Below are 20,280 nucleotides of genomic sequence, written 5' to 3' on the forward strand. Positions count from 1 at the left end.
CACACTGGGTACTAGGCTCAAACTTGCTTCCCTCTGCCAATGCCAGGAACAGACTCTCAATTCCCACCCCACCGCCACCACCAGGTATGCAACCTCGACTCCCTCCAGTGGGGAGAAACCTGCATCAGATACGTTGGACACCTTGAAGCAACTGAGCTCTCCACAGAAGGTAAGTTTAAAAAAAATTGAAAGAAGAGAAAAAACAGTAAAAGTGAATGCTGCCACTTTGTTCCAGTAGGTAGGCTTTTGAAATAACAGAGAGTTGATGGTTAGGCTGAGCTGGCACAAAAGAGGAGTTGAGGCCTAGAATGCATCAATCATGATCTTACTGAAAAGCAGGACAAACTTGATGGCTAAAATGGCCTAGTTTTGCCCTTGTTTACATTCTTGATGTAAATAGTTGCTTTTGTAGTGTTCTTTAGCTATATCTTCTGCTCAAAGTGCTTTAGAACTGAGCTTTTAGGATCATTTAACTGAAAGTGCATCAGGAATCCTTTTAAGAGAGAGGCAGTGTGCTCACTGCTGTTGTACAAGTATGTGTAATCTTTAGCTTTGATTGTATTTGTAGCTTCAGCCTCATTTTTTTCAGTACAACTCTCTTAGATAATCCTTTTTTGAATGAACTGAAAGAAAGTTAGCTCTGTCGTCTTAATAGTCAATGCCCTGTCTACAAATCTGCACAGCATTCTGTACTGTCAGAAACAGATGCTACTGATTGTTACAATTCACTGATGCCCAAATCTGCTGTTCAGTTAATTTTCCAAATAGCTTTCACCAAAATATTGACACCTTCTTTATAGGTAGTGACCACCACTAACCATTATGCAATTTTTGCCTCCAACATGGTTATATTATCAGATTTGGACAATGTTTATATTATCTCTTGTAACAGAAGAAATCAGGTAAATGTACTGAGGCATTGAAAAATCCATCAGAACATCTATTACACGTAGGTATTATATACATTGCATTATTCAGGCATATCAGCGTCTGGGACAACGTTAAGCTATTAAGTTACATACAGCAATATGCTTCAAATGATCTGCTGTAAGATGGAGTGTGAGGTCTTTGTAGTCTCAGGTGATATGCTGTGATTGTTCTTAAAAGTGTATTGACATACTAATCGTGAAACACAGCCTAAAAAGGTGAACTCTGTTTCTCCAAAGACCTGTCAATTCTTCCAACATATTTTCCTCTCCTATTTCACACCTGCAACATCCAGAAATATTTGACTTTTCTGGGAACATTGTGAAGAATTCTCTGATGATTCAAAGCAGTCCCGGGCTGCCCAATGTCAGAAGCAAGGAAGATCCCAGCCGGGAAAGGAGGAGGGTCCTATGGTCACGCGCTCAGCTGTAGGTGTGTGGGCGGATGCGCGGCCGCGGTGCTCGTGCGGGAGCAGTGCGCGCTCCGCTGGGTGTTGGTGAGAAGCAGCGATGAGCGAATCCAGCCGGCGGGGCAGCGACCATAGAAACTACAGCGGCTGCAAGCGGCCTCGGAATGGCGGCAATAAAGTGACAGTGGCCCTCGGTGCGCAATGCGGAGATGAGGGCAAGGGTAAGGTGGTCGACCTCTTGGCCACTGATGCTGACATTGTCTGCAGGTGCCAGGTAAGGGCAGCTCCCGCAAAAGAAACTCTGGCACATGCTGCTATATTACATTGTGATAGATTCCATTTCCCAAACTTTGATTTTTAAGTTACAAACGGGGGGGGGGGGGGGAATGTAGCATCTAGCTTCTATTTCATTTCATTATTTCATACGTTAATTTGCAATTTATAGCTGCGATATAGGAGCCATTTCTGATTTTAACCTCATTGGTTGTGACACCATTCCGTCTTGAGAGTAGGTCAGTCATCCAGTGCAGGGAATGAAAACTTGACTAAAAATAGACGTGTATTTTGTTTAGTGTGAAAGTGGCCTCAGATTCTATCAAGGTCGAGCGTCCCCTGACGCAATTGTAACTGATAGTTAAGAGTTTTAGTAGGTTCTGAGAGACATGCACTCTTCCGCCAAAAATATCAGCTGGAGGCCAGCATATGTTTGTAATGTTGATAAAATCGTGTAAATTCAGTTGATTAGGAGGGCATAACTAAAGTGTATTTCGTTAGGAGATTAAAAATATAAAGTTTAGACTGATCAAAAGACATGCAGTTGAAGGAGGTAATTTGCCCCAAACTAATTGACCAATACACATAATCCAGCTGCCTCATGAAACTGTTGCTCAAGTGATTACAATAACTGTATCCTGTCTGAAAAAACATAGTTGAAATTTTGTAGGCTACTTGAAGAACTTGCTGAAGTCAGCCCTCATTTACTTTTGAGTTTATTTGAACAGTCAGTAGGACACTTTACATCAGAATGAATTTTTGTCACCACAAACCTTTAGCTGCTGAACTGATGGTATCACCATCTGTACTTTATTGTTACCAGCAATCGCTTGTTACTAGTACAAGTTTTTTCTTGTCAAATATTGATATGGTATCAATGTGTGGGAGCTAATAAATCCACACCTGTCTTGAAGATTTTATAAAATCATCTTTCCTGTATTTCAATAAAGGAAATGTTTCTTTAAAAAGGGATGTTTTGACTGAAATACTTTACAATTAATTTTGTCAAAAGGTTGCCTATTGAGAATCCTTAACTATCCAACTCTTTGCAAGATTACACTCCATTATGTTGAGCAACAAGTACTTTTTAAAAGTGTTCTTGTGTGAACAGTGCTCTCAATATCAGTTTATCTGGTCATTTTAGCAGTGGATCCGATTGTCTGTTCTTCTGTTTTTAGAACAGCATGAGAGCTACAATGTGAGAATCCCAGAATATACGTACAGCAAACAATACTTCAAGTGAAAACAAAAAGTGCTGGAAATCGCAGCAGACCAGGCAGCATCCATGGAAAGCAGCTAACATTTTGAGTGCAGATTACTAATCAGAGCAGCATTTCTGTTTTCAGTACAAATTCCAGCAGCTGCAGTAATTTGTTCCTAAACAATATTTCTAAGTTAGCAGGCTGCAACTTTGATGTGGAATAGTGCAAGTTTCTAAGATGTAAAGAGCCTTTACTCCTTAGTGTGGTTAGGGATGCGGTTATATTTTGACTTATTTCTTGGGCTATATGGTTAACGGACAAAGGAAATGGGAAGTTCTGAATGAGAAAGCTCTGTAAGCATAAATCAAGATCAGACACTGCTGAAAGAAACAATTTCCAGCTGGAATCACCATAGCAGCCAACTGCTGATGTCATCAATGGCAAGTAAGTGCTAACTATCTTTCCTGAAAATCAGGCTTTCCACAAATGTAGATTATGGTTCAGAAAAACAATTAGATACTGGATTAAAGAAAAGATTGGCAAGGAGAAGACCATAGAAATATAGATTCATTGATGAAGTAAACCTTTAAGGAATTTAAATTAGGAAAGGTAGGTGGGAAGGAAAAGAGGTTTAGGGAGGGAATTCCAGAACTTGGACTCTGAACATTCTGTGTCATCAGTGGTGGAGTGAATAAAATCAGATTACTCGAGACCTGAATTAGATGAACACAAACATCTTAGGACTGGCATGAAGGAGATGACCGGGTTTGGAGTGGCAAGAAGTGATTTTAAAAGGAAGATGAAAATGTTAAAATCAAGGTTTTGTTTAACTGGGAGCCAGTGCAGGTGAACATCCACCTAGGGTAGATGAATAATCAGGACTTGATGCAATGTGTTACAGGCTCCTAATTTAAAAATCTTAAACAGCCTTGTCAGTTTTAGATATTCTCTTGGGTTGAAAGCAGTAGTATTTATAGGGAATTTTTACCATGGAGTGGATATGAATCACAACAATAGGGCACTCAATGCAAAGAATATCATTACTGTAGCTGTACCCATTAACAACATGTGTAATGATGCACTTCAATGAGTGGTTCACATAATAGTTGTTACGTTGATATTTATGTTGAATCTTGGGTGGTTTAACATGACAGAGATGCTTACATTCGAGCTGTCATTATTGTGGATTTTAAAAGTCTCCAGTATTCACATTAAGAAGTGTTTTGTCAACTTTTTTTTCATTAGGAATAGTTCTGTTCAGAAAGCTCTTATTTTTGTGTTAAGTCTTCATGATCCTCTTTACATTAATCATTTCATTCTGCATTCATAAACATAATCACTTTTTAAGAAAGAGATTCGCCTTTACTCTGAAAGAAGTATTGCTCATCAACCAAAATCAATGACTTTCAAGTTGACAAGCTATTATACAACCACTTGAAGTTGTGTTGAAGAGACTGGTAATAATGCTGTCTAATGTTTTGTTCTTGACCAGCTGCTTCTTGATTTATTTGAAGGTATTTTCTTCCCGAAAGAACATACATCCTTTCTTGGTCTGGGCAATGTGTGACTCTATTATGTTGTTGGCTTGAAGATTATCTTCAAAGTGCGTTGACAGCAATTGAGTTTATCAAACTTCTTTCAAGAAGAGGGCTCCCTCTGCTACTTTCTCAGGGGAGTTAAAATTGCGCAATAAAACGCAACCAATTCAATGCCACTCACGATTGACCATGAAAACAAGTTTGTATTTACATCTTTCATCTGTATTATTACAGTCGTCCTATCCTGCATGTTATATATTGTGGCATCTTTAGGAGTATGAAATAAAGAATATAGGAGCAGGAGCAAGCCATTCAGGCCCTCAAGCCTGTTCTGCCATTTTAGATCAACCTCAATATGACATTACCATTCTATCCCCACATCCCTTGATGTCAATAGTAGCTAGAAATCTTTTTATCTGTTGAAGTTAATAATGAGGTGGAGGTGCCGGTGTTGGACTGGGGTGGACAAAGTCAGAAGTCACATAATACCAAGTTATAGTCCAACAGGTTTATTTGAAATCACAAGCTTTTGGAGCGCTGCTCCTTCGTCAGGTGAAGCACATGTCATCTGATGAAGGAGCAGCACTCCAAGAGTTTGTGATTTCAAATAAACCTGTTGGACTAAAACCTGTTTCAATGATTTCAAAATTAATAATGACTGGACTTCTATCGCTCTTTGGAGTTCTCTATTCCAAAGATTCACCATTCTGTGAGTAAAAATGTCCTTCATTTCAGACCTAAATGGCTTCCCTTTTATTCTGAGACTGTATGCCCTGGTTCTAGGCCCCACAGCTGAGAGATCTTTATTTTCTGCATCAATTGGCCTCAGCGTCTGAAAGTTGGATTTCTTCCCCCAGCATCTGTATGTAAGTATTTATTTATCTTTTCCAAATTATAACTGAACTATCTGTTCGTTCATAAGATAGAAGCAGGAATACATCATTCAGCTCCTCTTGCCTGCAATATCCTTCCACGACATGGCTAATCATCAACAATGCCATTTTCCTGTGCTATCCCAATGTCCCCTGAAGTAATTAGTCTCCAAATATTTATCAATCTAAGACTTGAAAATACTCAATGACAGTGTTTCCACAGCCCTCAGGGTTAGACTGTTCCAAAGGTTTCCTACCTATATGTAGAAATTCCTCCTAAATTTCTTCCCCTTATTCTAAGCCTATGTTCCTTTTTTCTAGATCAGCTACTGGCAGAATCATCCTTTCTTCATCCACCCCATCCAGCCCTTTAAGAATTCTTCAAGTTGCGATGAAATCACCCCTCATTCTTCTAAATTCCAGAGATGATAAACTCTATCTTATTAATCCTTTCTCATAGGACAATCCCACCATTTCATGAATTAGTCTGGTAAACCTCTGTTGCACTCAGGCAGTTTTTTCTTTCTTAGGTAAGGGGACCAAACTGCACGTAATTCGCCAAAAGCAGTCTCAGCAAAGTTCTATACAATTGTAATCCTCAAGCAATAAATGCTAATATACCATTTGCCTTCATCATTGCTTGTTGCACCTGCATGTTAACTTTCCATGACTTATGAAGGACAAAAGCATCTTCAACTCTTTCAAATCTTTCATCATTTATGTAATGTCTTGTATACGTATTCTCCCTGCCAAAGTTGGTAACCTCACACTTGTCCACATTATATTCCATCTGTCATGATCTTGCACATTCACTCAGTTTATCCAAATTCCTTTGCAGCCTCTTTGCATCATCCTCACAGCATATGTTCCCATTTGGTCATAGAGTCATAGTGATGTACAACATGGAAACAGATCCTTCGGTACAACTCGTCCATGCTGACCAGATATCCCAACCCAATCTAGTCCCACCTGCCAGCACCTGACTGTGTCTATTGCGTCATCTGCAAACTTGGATATTACATTTGGTTATCTCATTCAAATCATTGGTATCAATTGTGAAAAGTTCAGGGCCAAGCACTGAACCTTGCTAGTCCTATCTGCCACCTTGAGAATGACCCATTTATTCTTACTGTTTTTTTTTCTTTTTATTAACCAATCCCGTATCGGACCCTTTATCCTCTGTGCTCTATTTTTGTTTACGAACTTGTGTAGGATCTTATTGAATCCCATCTAAGATTCCAAATGCACAATATTCTCACTAATTCCCTGTTCTCCAATAGTTGTTTATGTGATCTGGTTTCCCTTTCATCAATCTAGGTTGACTGACCAACCTGATTTTTTTTTTAAGTACAACAAGTAAACTTGGTTGCTGAAGATCTGGAACAAAAACAGAAAATGCTGATCTAAAGAAGGTCACTGGACTCGAAACATTAACTCTACTTCCTCTCCACAGATGCTGCCAGACCTGCTGAGTTTCTCCAGTAATTTCTATTATTATTTTCTAAGTGTCCAGTTATCACACCCTTCATATTAGATTCTAGTATGTTTCCTATTACTAATGTAAGGCTGAGAGTTCTGTAGTTCCCTGTGGTCTTTATGTGAAAGTTCAGATCTTTGTATAGAAAACACCACTATATTTCTGTTCATCACGGCTGTCTATCCAGTCCAGTCTCCCTCGTGGAGTAGCTAAAGGTCAGACTGGATTCGTCAGAAAGAACATGAGAAGGTCAGTTAAATGTTTGTTGTTGACAGTCAAACAAGATCTAATGTTGTGCCACCAGTCACTTGAATGTTTCATTATTTTGTTGCATGTTGAAGGTGCTTTAAAAACTCATCCCAAAACCCATGCATGATTTACTGTTAAGAAGTTTTGTAAAAAAAAATTGCAGTACTGTTTGCAGATGTTTGAACCCATTCTGTATTTTGAGTACAAATGTTAGAAAAGAATCAGATTGTGAAACAACAAAGCTTTACATTTAGGTTTATATTTCTACACCAGACTACATTTTTGAAATAAATTAATAAGATGTACAGAAATGTAAATCAATTTCAGCAAATCTCACTTGGCATACTGTAACGCTGAATATTTTTGGGACTACTTGATGTTGCTATATTTTAAAGATTGACGTGCTGATGCTGGCTTCTTTAGCTGGCTGACTGGTTTGTCCTGCTCTATAGTGACCCCGCTAGAACTGTTGTTATGGGTCAAGTATATAAGACACAGATAAGCAGAAAGCACAGAATAGTGAATAGAGAAATCAGTTATTCAAGCACACATTATTATCCATTATCCATAGAGCCTAGACTTTGTTAACAGAGACTTTATCTACAAACCTAACATTTATTACCTTCCAAAAAATAGTCAAGCCACCTATTAATTGCGATGTACTGAAAACATTAAGTGGTAGTAGCAGAACGTGAAAGGGCTTATTTTCACCTCGCATTTATATGGTACTTTTCAAGATCACTAGGCATCATAAGCTGCTTGACAGTCAATACTATACTTTTGAAAGATCAAAAGCAGAAGTTGCTGGAAAAGCTTAGCAGATTGGCAGCATCCTCAGAAGGGAGGAAGGGTTACTGGACACAAAACGTTAACTCTGATGTCTCTTAACAGATGCTGCAAGACCTGCTGAAATTTTTCAGCAACTTAGAACATAGAACAGTACAGCACATTATAGGTCCTTCAGCCCTCCATGTTATGCCGACATTTACCATACTCTAAGATCAAACTAACCTACATAACCTTTCATTGTACTATCTTCCATGTGCCTATCCAAGAGTCGCTTAAATGTCCCTAATGTATCTGACTCTAGTACTACTGCTGGCAGTACATTCCACACACCCACCGCTCTGTGTAAGGAAAAAAAAAGTTCTACCTCTGACATCTCCCCTAAACCTTCCAGCAATCGCCTTAAAATTATGCCCTCTCATGATAGACACTTCCACCATTGGAAAAAGTCTCTGGCTATCCACTGTATCTGTGCCTCTCATCTTCTTTTATCAAGTCACCTCTCATCCTTCTTCACCTCAATGAGAAAAGTCCTAGCTTCCTCAACCTTTTTTCATAGTACATGCCTTCCAGTCCAGGCAGAATCCTAGTAAAACTCCTCTCCACCCACTTTAGCTTCCACATCCTTCCTATAATGAGGTAACCAGAACTGAACACTATATTCCAAATGTGCTGTATAGAACTGTAGCATAACCTTGCGGCTCTTAAACTCAATCCCCCTGCTAATGAAAGCCAACACGCCATACACTATCTTGACAACCCTAATCAACTTGGGTGGCAACTTTGAGGGATCTCCGGACATGGATCCCAAAATTCCTCTGTTCCTCCATACTGCCAGGAATCCTGCCTTTAACCCTGTAATCTGCATTCAAATTCAACCTTTCAAAGTGAATCACTTCACACTTTTCCATGTTGAGTTTCATCTGCTGCTTATCAGCCCAGTTCTGCATCCTGTCAATGTCCCATTGCAACTTACAACAGCCCTTCCCACTATCTACCACTCCACCAATCTTTGTGTCATCTGCACATTTACTAACCCACCCTTGCACTTCCTCATCCAAGTCATTTATAAAAATCACAAAGAGCAAAGGTCCCAGAACATATCCCTGGGGAACACCACTGGTCACTAAGTTCCAGGCTTGAATACTTTCCATCCACCACCACCCTCTGTCTTCGTTGGGCCATCCATTTCTGTATCTAGACAGCCAGATTTCCCTGTATCCCATGCCTCCATACTTTCTGAATTAGCCTACCACAGGTAACCTCATCAAATGCCTTGCTAAAATCCAAGAACACCACATCCACTGCACTACCATCATCCATGTGTTTTGTCATATCCTCAAAGAATTCAATAAAGTTTGTGAGGCATGACCTGCCTCTTAAAGCCATGTTAACTATCTCTAATCAACTATGGTTTTCCAAGTAATCCTAAATCTTGTCTCTCAAAATCCTCTCCAATACTTTATCCACCACAGACAAGAGACTGACTGGTCTGTAATTCCCAGGATTATACCTATTCCCTTTCTTGAACAAGGGAATAACATTTGCCACCCTCCAATCATTTGGCACTACTCCAGTGGACAGTGGAAAAGATCATTGCCAAAGGTGTAGCAATCTCTTCCCTCATTTCCTATAATAACCTAGGGTATATCCTATCTGTCCAAGGGAATTTATTTATGCTCGTGATTTTCAAAACTTTCAGCTCATCCTCCTTCTTAACATCAACCTGTATCATGCTGTCTTCGGAAACATCAAGGACCCTCTCGGTAGGAAAGTATTCATTAAGGACCTCCCCAACTATTCCAACTCCAGGCAGAGGTTCCCTCCACTATCCCTGATTGGCGCTACCCTCACTTTGGCCATCCTCTTGTTCCTCACATAAGTGTAGAATGTCTTGGGGTTTTCCTTTATCCTACCCATTAAAGCTTTTCCTTGCCCCCTTCTAGCTCTCCTAAGTCCATTCTTCAGTTTCTTCCTGGCTACCTTGTAACCCTCGAGCCCTGTCTGATCTTTGCTTCCTCAACCTTAAGTAAGTTTCCTTCTTCATCTTGATGAGATGTTCCTCAGCCTTTGTGTATTTTCCTGAGAATGTCTGTTCCCAATTTAGGTGCCCCAGTTCTTGCCTAATAGCATTGTAATTCCTCCTCCCCCAATTAACTACTTTCCAATATTGTCTGCTCTTTTCCATGAATATAGTAAAGGTCAGGGAGTTGTGATCGCTATCATCGAAATACTCTCCCACTGAGAGACCAGACACCTGGCACGATTCACTAGCAAGCACCAAATCTAAAATGGCCTCCCCATTAGTTGGCCTATCTACATATTGAATGAGGAATCCTTCTGGACATACCTGACAAAACTGCTCCATCCAAGCTATTTGAACTAGGAAGTTAAAGTCACCCATGACAACATCCTGTTACTTTTGCACCTTTCCAAAATCTGCCTCCAATATGCTTCTCCATGTTTCTGTTACAACTTTGTTGGGCATTTTCTACAGACCCCGACCCCCACAAAGTGACTGCACCTTTACAGTTTGACTTCTACCCATACTGACTATGTAGACAAACTCCCTCAGCGACATCCCTTTCTGCAGCTGTGATACTATCCCTGATTAGCAATTCCACTACCCCATCTCTTTTACCTTCACACATAGAACATAGAATAGTACAGCACAGGGCAGACCCTTCGGCCTGTTAAGTTCTTTTTCTTTCCTGAGATCCTTACACACTTGATGCAACTGCAACACACCAACTTCTGTGAACAACCAAAGTTTATTAAGCACAATAAATACACGCTTTGGAGAAACTCTGAACACTCTTCGCCATGCTTGCGAAGCATGTTCAAGGAAGCTGTCTGAACAAAGGAAACAGTCCTTCCTTTATAGAAAATCTTTACATCACAGTTAGTAATGCCCACAAGACAACCCCCAGTCACTCCCTTTTAGTTATATACCACTCAAGACACAATGCAGTGACCACGTCGTCTCCAGAAACAATGTAATGCAAATCATCCCTTAATGGCCAGATCTGGTGTGAATTGTATTTTTTTAGAACTGCAGGGTGTGGTCAGAATTTCCATTGCAGTCTTCCAGCTGACTTCATAGGTGATGATGATGCAAATGGCTCTGAATGGCAAGGGATGACAATGTAAATTCACTTACATTCTATCTGTAGAACAGAGACATTCCACCCTTGCCTCGAGGCATCCAATTTCCTGCAGGTCAGCAGAGCAAACTAATTCTGTAAGTAATATCACACTGCCCACCATGTCTGTGCCAACCATAATGCTATTCTAATCTAATCCCATCTGCCTGCACATGATCTGTATCCCTGTATTCCCTGTTTGTTCATATTTGTCTAAATGCCTCTTAAAACATCGTTATCATAGCTGCTTCTACCACGTCCCCTGCAGTACATTCTGGGCACCCTCTGTGTTTTAAAAAAAACTTGCCTTGCACATCTCCTTTTAAACTTTACCCCTCTGACTTTAAACCTATGCTCCATAGTATTTGACATTTCATCCTGGAAAAATGATTCCAACTATCCACTCTATCTATGTCTCTCATAACTTTCCTTCGTCTATTAGGTTGCTTATCTGCCTCTGAGGTCAAGTGAAAACAATCCAATTTGTCCAACCTCTCCATATAGTTAATACATTCCAATCCAGGCAACATCCTGGTAAAACTGCAGTGAAGAAGGCATTTGGTATGCTTTCCTTCATTGGTCAGGGCATTGAGTATAGGAGTTGAGGTCATGTTGCGGCTGTACAGGACATTGGTTAGGCCACTTTTGGAATATTGTGTGCAATTCTAGTTTCCCTCCTATTGAAAAGATGTTGGTGAAACTTGAAAGGGTTCAGAAAAGATTTACAAGGATGTAGCTAGGTTGGAGGGTTTGAGCTATAGGAAGAGGCTGAATAGGCTGGAGCTGTTTCCCTGAAGCATTGGAGGCTGAGGGTTGGCCTTTATAAGATTTGAGGTTTATAAGATCAAAGTAGCATGGATGGGGTATTAAAGACTTACCATTCTCCACAACACTTACCTGTCAAGATAATATGATGAGTTTTCGGCCATTCTGGGTACCATACCTTCAGTAGGATGCATTGGCTTTAGTGGGAGTGTAGTGTACAAATACCAGAATAATTCCTGAATTCCAGGAGTATATTACAGGGAAAGATCATATAGCTAAGGGCTCTAGATTCTTACTGTTGATCCCTATGTCTATATGTTCAAGGTTCTGTATTCATGTATTTTCTTCACTGTCTCATCATATCTCTCGATTTTCCATCTTACCTGCACTTGGGAAGTAGCTGGTCCCTGCTGAATATCTACTTGGTGTAGCATTTGAGATTGAGAAGTCATCTTGCAAAGAGCTGTGGAAACAAACTTTACTGCAACATCTTCCTCACTGTGGAACTGCTTTAAAAAAGACAGTTTTCTGAATAAAATAATTCTTTTTTTTTAATTCACATTATCCATACATGTACTGTTTCTTAAGATTACAAATGTATTCATATTTTCTGAGTACCACAATTTATTCTTAAGTATTTTGCCACGGACACTAATTCGCAATTCCAAATATCTTTTAGGGTGGAAACAATGCTGGCCATACAGTCGTTGCAGATGGAAAGGAATATGACTTTCACCTTTTCCCAAGTGGCATTATTAACCCTAAAGCTATTTCCTTTATTGGTAAGTCAATGAACTTGAACAAACTGCAAAGTTTTGAGAAATAAATAATTGGTAGTGACACAGTTATCATTCATGTTGAGAACATATAATGCTTTTTTTCTTTTTCCATTTTCCATGCTGTTAAATACTTTCAGCTCTGGTGACTGGATGCTGTAATTCACCACAGCATCCGTAGGCTAGGGTAGAAAAATCAGCTTGATTATTCAGTAGTTTCTGGCAAAAATATGTAAAACACTTAGAGAAAACATGGTCAGGCTCATTCATAATGTCCATTTAATAATGGAATTGGCATAAACAGCACCTTCCCCTGCCATCGCAGGAATTGCAAAACCTGTGCCCACACCACCTCCCTCACCGCCATCCAAGGCCCTAAAGAAGCCTTCCACATCCATCACAGTTTTACCTGCACATCCACCAATATCATTTATTGTATCCGTTGCTCCCGATGCGGTCTCCTCTACATTGGGGAGACTGGACGCCTCCTAGCAGAGCGCTTTAGGGAACATCTCCGGGACTCCCGCACCAATCAACCACACTGTCCTGTGGCCCAACATTTCAACTCCCCCTCCCACTCTGCCAAGGACATGGAGGTCCTGGGCCTCCTTCACCGCCGCTCCCTCACCACCAGACGCCTGGAGGAAGAACGCCTCATCTTCCGCCTCAGAACACTTCAACCCCAGGGCATCAATGTGGACTTCAACAGTTCCCTCATTTCCCCTTTTCCCCCACCTCACCCTAGTTCCAAACTTCCAGCTCAGCATTGTCCCCATGACTTGTTCTACCTGCCTATCTTCTTTTCCACCTATCCACTCCACCCTCCTCCCTGACCTATCACCTTCATCCCCTCCCCCACTCACCTATTGTACTCCATGCTACTTTCTCCCCACCCCCACCCTCCTCGAGCTTATCTCTCCACCCTTCAGGCTCTCTGCCTTTATTCCTGATGAAGGGCTTTTGCCCGAAACGTCGATTTTGCTGCTCCTCGGATGCTGCCTGAACTGCTGTGCTCTTTCAGCACCACTAATCCAGAATAAACATTATATTGTCCACATACTTAAGCATAGATCATGAAATACTAGTGATAAGAGATCACTAGGATTGGAGGAATGAACCAACTAAAATCATTTGTGTATCCAAGCTGAGGTTTTTATTCAACCTGTTCGGGTGTTTGATGTTCTCTGACTCATCTTCAGGGCAGGTGGGACTTTGGACCAGAACTTATGATCCCAAAGGTAAGCACACACCCACTGCGTGAACTTAGCATTGAGTATAATGATTAAAAATCACTTGTCCATTGAGAGATATCTCACGAGAAATAACTTGACTCAAGTGCTTGAATGACAATAATGAAGATGACTGGTTGCAGTAAAATCTGAGTGCCAGTTTTCAAAGCCATTGGGACCCTGTAAGGATATTAATGTCACATGGTATTACAGCAGATCAGTGAGCTGAATTGTTCACTTGTTTGCAGCAATGAAACAGGAAGGAAGCCATAAAACTGTGGAATATTGCAGGGAGAGTGAGAGAAACTTTTAAACTTCAAAAATCTTGAGACCTAAAGCCTATAAATTTTACTAGAATGCTTGGAAAGAACTTTTGTGGTGCAGTGGTAATGTCCTGACCTTCAATTTAAAGGTTGGACACAGTTCCATCTACTCCAGGTGTATGCCATTATATGCCTGAACAAGTTGATGAAACATGACTAACTGAATTCACGGAGTTAACTTATATGCATATTTAAATGGAATTTGAAACACTGTCTTACCTTTAAAGGGCTCTTGTGATGCAGTGATAGTGACCCTGCCTCTGAATCAGAAGGTCAGAGGTCAAGTCTCAACTACTCCTAAGGTGTATCATAATGAATTGATTGAAAATAAGTCACGGTTAGGAGTTTATTACGCAGTAAGGCATGTCACCTTTGAATGAATGGATGTTTTAGGGCATTCATACTGATCTGAACTTGGAGTGTATTTCTGATTCTTTTTGAAAGATTTGAAAGCTATTCCTAATTACCATATCCTAATACATAGTATTTTTCTACTTTAGGGAATGGTGTTGTAATACATTTACCTGGCTTGTTTGAAGAAGCTGAAAAGAATGAAAGAAAAGGTACACTTGTTCAGCTTTGCATATTTTGTAACAGTTATGTGAAATATTACGTTGAAATTAGAGCTTCTTGAATCATTTTGAATTGAATAATAAAATGTATGAAAGAATTATGTTAATCTATAGATTTTTTTTTCCTCAGCCCATACCACCATACATTGAAACATATAAAGCATGAATAGGACACTCAACCTTTCAAATCTTATCTCCTGTCTTAAGTGGGTGGTCCTTATTTTCAAACAGTGATCCCTAGTTCTGTATTCTCCCGCAAGAGGAAACATTCTTTCTGCAAACAAGCACCCTGCCAAGACTCCTCAGAATTTTGTCTCAATCAAGGCACCTCTTTCTCTTCTGAACTCCAGCAGTTACAAACCTAGCTTGTCAATCTCTCCTCCTCAACCAGCTCATTCCAAGTTTTAGTCGAGTAAGTTTCCCATGAGCTGCTTCCCATGCATTTACATCCATTCTTAAGTACAGTGATCTCACTAAAGCCCTCCATAACTAATGTATAACCTCTGACCCATGTCATCAGATTTAGCAACCATATCTTCAGTCCCTTGCAGAAGTTGTCAAAAGTTGAGCCCCAGCACTGGAATCTGTGGCACACCTCTTGTTACATCTTGCAACCACAAAATGACCCATTTATGCCAATTCTGCTTGTTTCTGTTAGTGAGCCAATCTTCTATCCAGGTCAATATGTTACCCCTTCCACCATGGTGGAATTTTCCCATTTTCCACTGAAATGTGTTGTCAAATGGGGTCCAGAAGTGTCCAGTTTCTCAGCCTCCTCCATGTCTTTGATTACAGCCTGCAACAGTTTTAGCTGAGAAGGGTGAGCCTGCATCTGGACAGGAGCCTCTTTGGAGGCCTGTGCCATACTTACCCGAAAGTACCAGGAGACAGCAGCCTCAATGTTCGAAAGCCACAGAACCAAAGACAGAGCAGGATTCCTCCACCCCAGATATGAAAGTCAGGACTGCAGTTAGAATTAGTGGAAGGCAAAGGTACAAAAGAGCTAAGTGGCACAGGTGAAACCTTTCACTTTTGTAAATATAGGTGAGATGTGACAGCAAAAGTGTTTCATCACAGAACAAGTAATCCAAAGCTCCAGGTAATGTTCTGGGGACATGAATTCAAATTACACTACAGTGCAATTTGAATTCAACAAAACATCTTGAATTAGAAATCTAATGATCTTTGTCAAAACAAATATATTAGATTAGATTAGATTACCTACAGTGCGGAAACAGGCCCTTCGACCCAACAAGTCCACACCAACTCTCCGAAGAGAAACCCATCCCCCTATATTTACCCCTGACTAAACCACCTAACACTACAGGCAATTAAGCATGGCCAATTCACCTAACCTGCATATCTTTGGACTCTGGGAGGAAACCGGAGCGCCAGGAAGAAACCCACGCAGACACTGGGAGAATGTGTACACTCCACACAGATAGTTGCCCGAGGCAGAAATTGAACCTGGGTCCCTGGTGCTGTGAGGCAGCAGTGCTAACCACTGAGCCACCGTGCTGCCCCATGGAAGAAAAATTGCCAACATGTGACTACAGTAATGCAGTTGAGCCTTAATTTGTATTTCACCTTCTATCTGACAGTGCAGCTCTGAATCATTAGCTTGCAAGTATCTAATGGGTTCTTCAAGGTCTGAACAAAATGATTACAAGAAGACATGTGTCCTACAATATATAGCCAATTTATTAACCTACTTAACCTATATACAAACCAATCTGTTAGAGAGTTTTGAGAAGATCTTTAGCTCAGGTTGAGGTTCAAGATGTAGGTTTGCTCGCTGAGCTGAAGATTCATTTTCAGATATTTCGTCACCATACTAGGTAACATGTTCAGTGAGCTTCTGGATGAAGCACTGGTGGCAATGGCCCGCTTTCTATTTGTGTGTTTAGGTTTCCTTTGGTTGGTGATGTAATTTCCTGTGGTGATCATCTAGGAGCTCACTGAAGATGTTACCTAGTATGGTGACGAAATGTCTGAAAACTAACCTTCCAGCTCAGCAAGCAAACCTACATCCACAAACTAATCTATTAGTTTAAACTATTTTTTATATAAATTACTGAGCAAATCTATTAGCATAAACTACTTTATATACACTCGAACTAATGAATTTCACTACTTTGTCTTCATATTGGAGTCTTTGGACAGCTGGGACTTCAAGCTCCATCTCAGATTCCACGGACCCAGTCTTATGAACATGGTCAAATGGAGAAAATCCAATGAGTGGGCTGATGCTATAAAAATAATATTATAGTACTGCACTGATTACACGCTATATCATCATTTCAGTACTTTTCTAGACATTCTATTGTGCAAAAAAAAACAAGTGGAAGATATCTCAAGTTGGCTCCATACAGTTTTGCTCAACTTGAGAAAGGATTACTGGCACTCGAGGAGGTGCAGAGGAGGTTCACTTGGTTGATTCCAAAGTTGAGGAGTTGATTTAAGAGGAGAGCCTGAGTAGACAGGGATTACATTCATTGGCATTTAGAAGAATGAGCGGGGTGTTATAGAAACATTCAAAATTATGAAGAGAATAGATAAAATAGAAGTAAAGAGGATGTTTCCACTAGTGGGTAAAACGAGGACAAGTGGGCACAGCCTCAAAACTAGGGGAAGCAGAGTGAGGATGAACCTCTTTACCCAAAGGGTTGTGAATCTGTGGAATTCCATACCCAGTGAAGTAGTTGAGGCTTCCTCTTTAAAGCTAAGATTTTTTGAACAGTAGGAATTAAGGATTATGGTGAAAGGGCAGGTAGGTGGAGCTGAGGCCACAAAAAGATCAGCCATGACCTTATTGAATGTCAGAGCTGGCTGGAAGGGTCAGATGACCTACTCCTCCTCCCGGTTCTTACATTATAACTACTTAAAAGAACAGTTCACCCACAAACAGTCAAGATTATGCAGTTACTGCCCAACCAAACATAGTTACACCAGCCTATTCATATTTAGTTTTCCATTTTGCTTCAATTGCTCATTTTTTCTGTCCAATTTACCCTTTACCATTAACCTCAATCTTTTGATTTGGAGGTATTATTTTTGAGTCCAACACTACAAGCCCCTGCACAAGCCCCCATGTTTTCTGTGTGAATCTCCAAACTCTGCAACTGGAAGCTGATGCTAAGCAGGTGCACACACAGCCACATAGCATAGAGGGAACATTACTCCTAGCCTGCCTTTTGTAGGTCTGTGGGTCCATTTGTGGCTACCATTAAAATTTAACCCCTAAGTGACAGAAATGGATTCAACCCTTGCACTGTACCTCCGTTTCAAAGTAGAGTTTAGAAGGGCTAATGTAGTGAGACTTGGTACAGAAGCATGCATGATGTAATGGTGAGGCTGGTGGTTTACTGATGTCAATTTGCTTGGACAAAGGGATGAGGAAGCTAATCACTGTGGAGCATGATGGGACATTGTTTTGAAGAAGCAGCTGTATAATAGCTGGGAAAGCACCAGCTCTGATTTACAGGTTGGGAATATGCCCCTTATTTCTCAGTGATGAGGAGGAGAATTTGAAGTGACACATAAGGGATGTTGGAGCTTAAATAATTGCATGCTAATGCGTGGGAATAGTCACTGTTGGCCAACAAGAATCTGAAGTTGCCAGTTGTATCTTGAGAGGAATATTGGAAAAGATTTTCTTGGAATATTCGAAAATAACATTTTTTTTTATGCTCGCTACATTTTCCCACATTTCTTGCCATTGTTCACATCACATAAAGAGGGTGAGATTCTGTTCCATGCTACTTTCTGTATGCGTTCTTTATTTAGAGCTTGAAATGTTTGTTATCCTCCCACAAAGTGAGAATTCTACTCCTTCCCAGCTCTTGCTGTTTAAATATGTGTCTCTGACATCACTATTACGGTTATACTTCTGATGTTAATCAAGGTACTCTACAAAATTGTTCCTTAATCCTAACCAAACTGGATCTATCTTCAACTTCCTGCAACTGCTTTGGTACTGTAATTTCTTGTTTAATAAATTCCACCATTCCCCTCTTTTGTTTTGCTACTTTGGGATACTAAGGAAGTACATATTTAAGTAAGTTAATTCCTGATAAAGATTTTCAAGTGAAACAGCAGCTTTAGGAAGTTATCTCCAGAATGTTTAAGCTCTCAGAACTTGTCAAAGTTTCAATCACCAGTCAATGTCAGAAATTGTATAACTTGTCATCCAATATCTTGAATTATCCATTTGATTCTGTCTTAATGCTGTAGTCCTGGACATCTCTACTTCCTCTAATGAGGATCCACTTTAACTTCTTCCCTTTTTGTTCCTGTCTATTTCAACAACATTATAACCAGGACTGCGTTCCCACTGTAGTCTAACTTTAATTCCATCAGTTATGACCATGAAAGTCCTTGGAGCTGATCTCGCTCAGCCAGCTTTACTTTAGTCAAGTGGAGCTGACTTTGAGAAATTTGCTGACCCTGTCTCATGGATGAATCTGTATTAATTCTATGTTTTGATCTTCTGTACTCTTATATATTTTACCAGGATTAAAAGAATGGGAGAAGAGGTTGATCATTTCAGACAGAGCACATTTGGGTACGTAAGTGATGCTAAAGCTGTTCTTAAAATCTAGTTTGTTGAAAGAACCAAGCTGCGAATTTCTTAATAACAATTTAGTGGGTTCTTGGTTTGGTAATGTATTTTGTAACACTGAAATTAAGGAAATTAGAAAATGCAATTTCATGTATGTTTTGAACTCTAACTTTTTATTTTGTTTAACAGTGTTTGATTTTCATCAAGCTGTTGATGGTCTCCAAGAAATTCAGCGACAAGAGCAAGAGGGAAAAAAGTAAATATGACTGTCAGTGTTAAATATGTGATGCAGCAGCACATTAGAAGTTAAGTCAGCTTAATAAATACTGTTATTCTTGCTTATACTTAATGGATATTATTCCATTTTATGCAATTTATACAATTGTTTCTTGACAGGAACAGCAGCATCAGTGTTTAATTGTAATGATAATAGTGCTGAATTGAGAAGGGATTTTCCTATATGTTTCTGACCACTGGGTATTTCCAATCCAAGACTTGCCAGTAAAAGTATATGTAGACATCTGTGATTTTCTGTCAGTTTTAGCCCATTAGTATAGACTAAAAAAACAGCAAAATGTTTTCATAGTGCTGGCATGTGCCTCACTTTTGACTTCAGGAAATATCTGTACCCCAAAACTAAATCCTTCAGTTAAATGTATGCACACAATGTTAATGCAGTGCCTTTGGAGTAGTTTGGGCAGCAAGGGAACTGCATCACCTTCCAAAATAGATTCCACTACGAGCTATCCATTGATATTGCTTAAAGAACAAATCTACATTTATCTTCAAGTTTTCTTTTCACAACTTTCCTTTGCCAAATTATTTATAAAATATACTTTTGATCAAAAGATGGGACTTCTTTCTTATACATCATATTAAAGAACTGTATGTTGTCTTTCTAGTATTGGCACCACAAGGAAGGGGATAGGACCGACATACTCCTCCAAAGCAGCACGGACTGGTCTCCGAATCTGTGACCTTTTGGCTGACTTCAGTGACTTCAGCTCCAGGTAAAAACTAGGAACTTTTGCAGACATTCACATTAATGGGATGACCTAGATTATAGTTCAGTAAATTACTGAAGTTTGCTTGTAGTGTGTAATTTGTTGATAATACTAAGTAGCTCTGGATTGAATTTAAGTCTCACTTGTGCATTTTGTTACACGTAAGGCTCTGAA

At 39.9% G+C, this 20,280-nt stretch overlaps 1 protein-coding gene across 1 annotated transcript in view; it reads left to right on the forward strand.

Moving 5' to 3' along the window:
* Nucleotides 1–1,387: 1,387 nt before the first annotated feature.
* The window catches only part of adss1 (adenylosuccinate synthase 1), a 39,184-nt gene continuing 20,291 nt past the window's right edge, over nt 1,388–20,280 (forward strand). The window contains exons 1-6 of the mRNA XM_072568627.1: nt 1,388–1,610; nt 12,321–12,423; nt 14,470–14,532; nt 19,055–19,105; nt 19,292–19,358; nt 20,005–20,112. Coding sequence (XP_072424728.1) covers nt 1,437–1,610; nt 12,321–12,423; nt 14,470–14,532; nt 19,055–19,105; nt 19,292–19,358; nt 20,005–20,112 — 566 coding nt within the window. The 5' untranslated portion in view covers nt 1,388–1,436. The remainder of the gene's footprint in view (nt 1,611–12,320; nt 12,424–14,469; nt 14,533–19,054; nt 19,106–19,291; nt 19,359–20,004; nt 20,113–20,280) is intronic.

Source organism: Chiloscyllium punctatum, chromosome 4 (assembly GCF_047496795.1).
Source record: "Chiloscyllium punctatum isolate Juve2018m chromosome 4, sChiPun1.3, whole genome shotgun sequence".
Taxonomy (NCBI): Eukaryota; Metazoa; Chordata; class Chondrichthyes; order Orectolobiformes; family Hemiscylliidae; genus Chiloscyllium; species Chiloscyllium punctatum.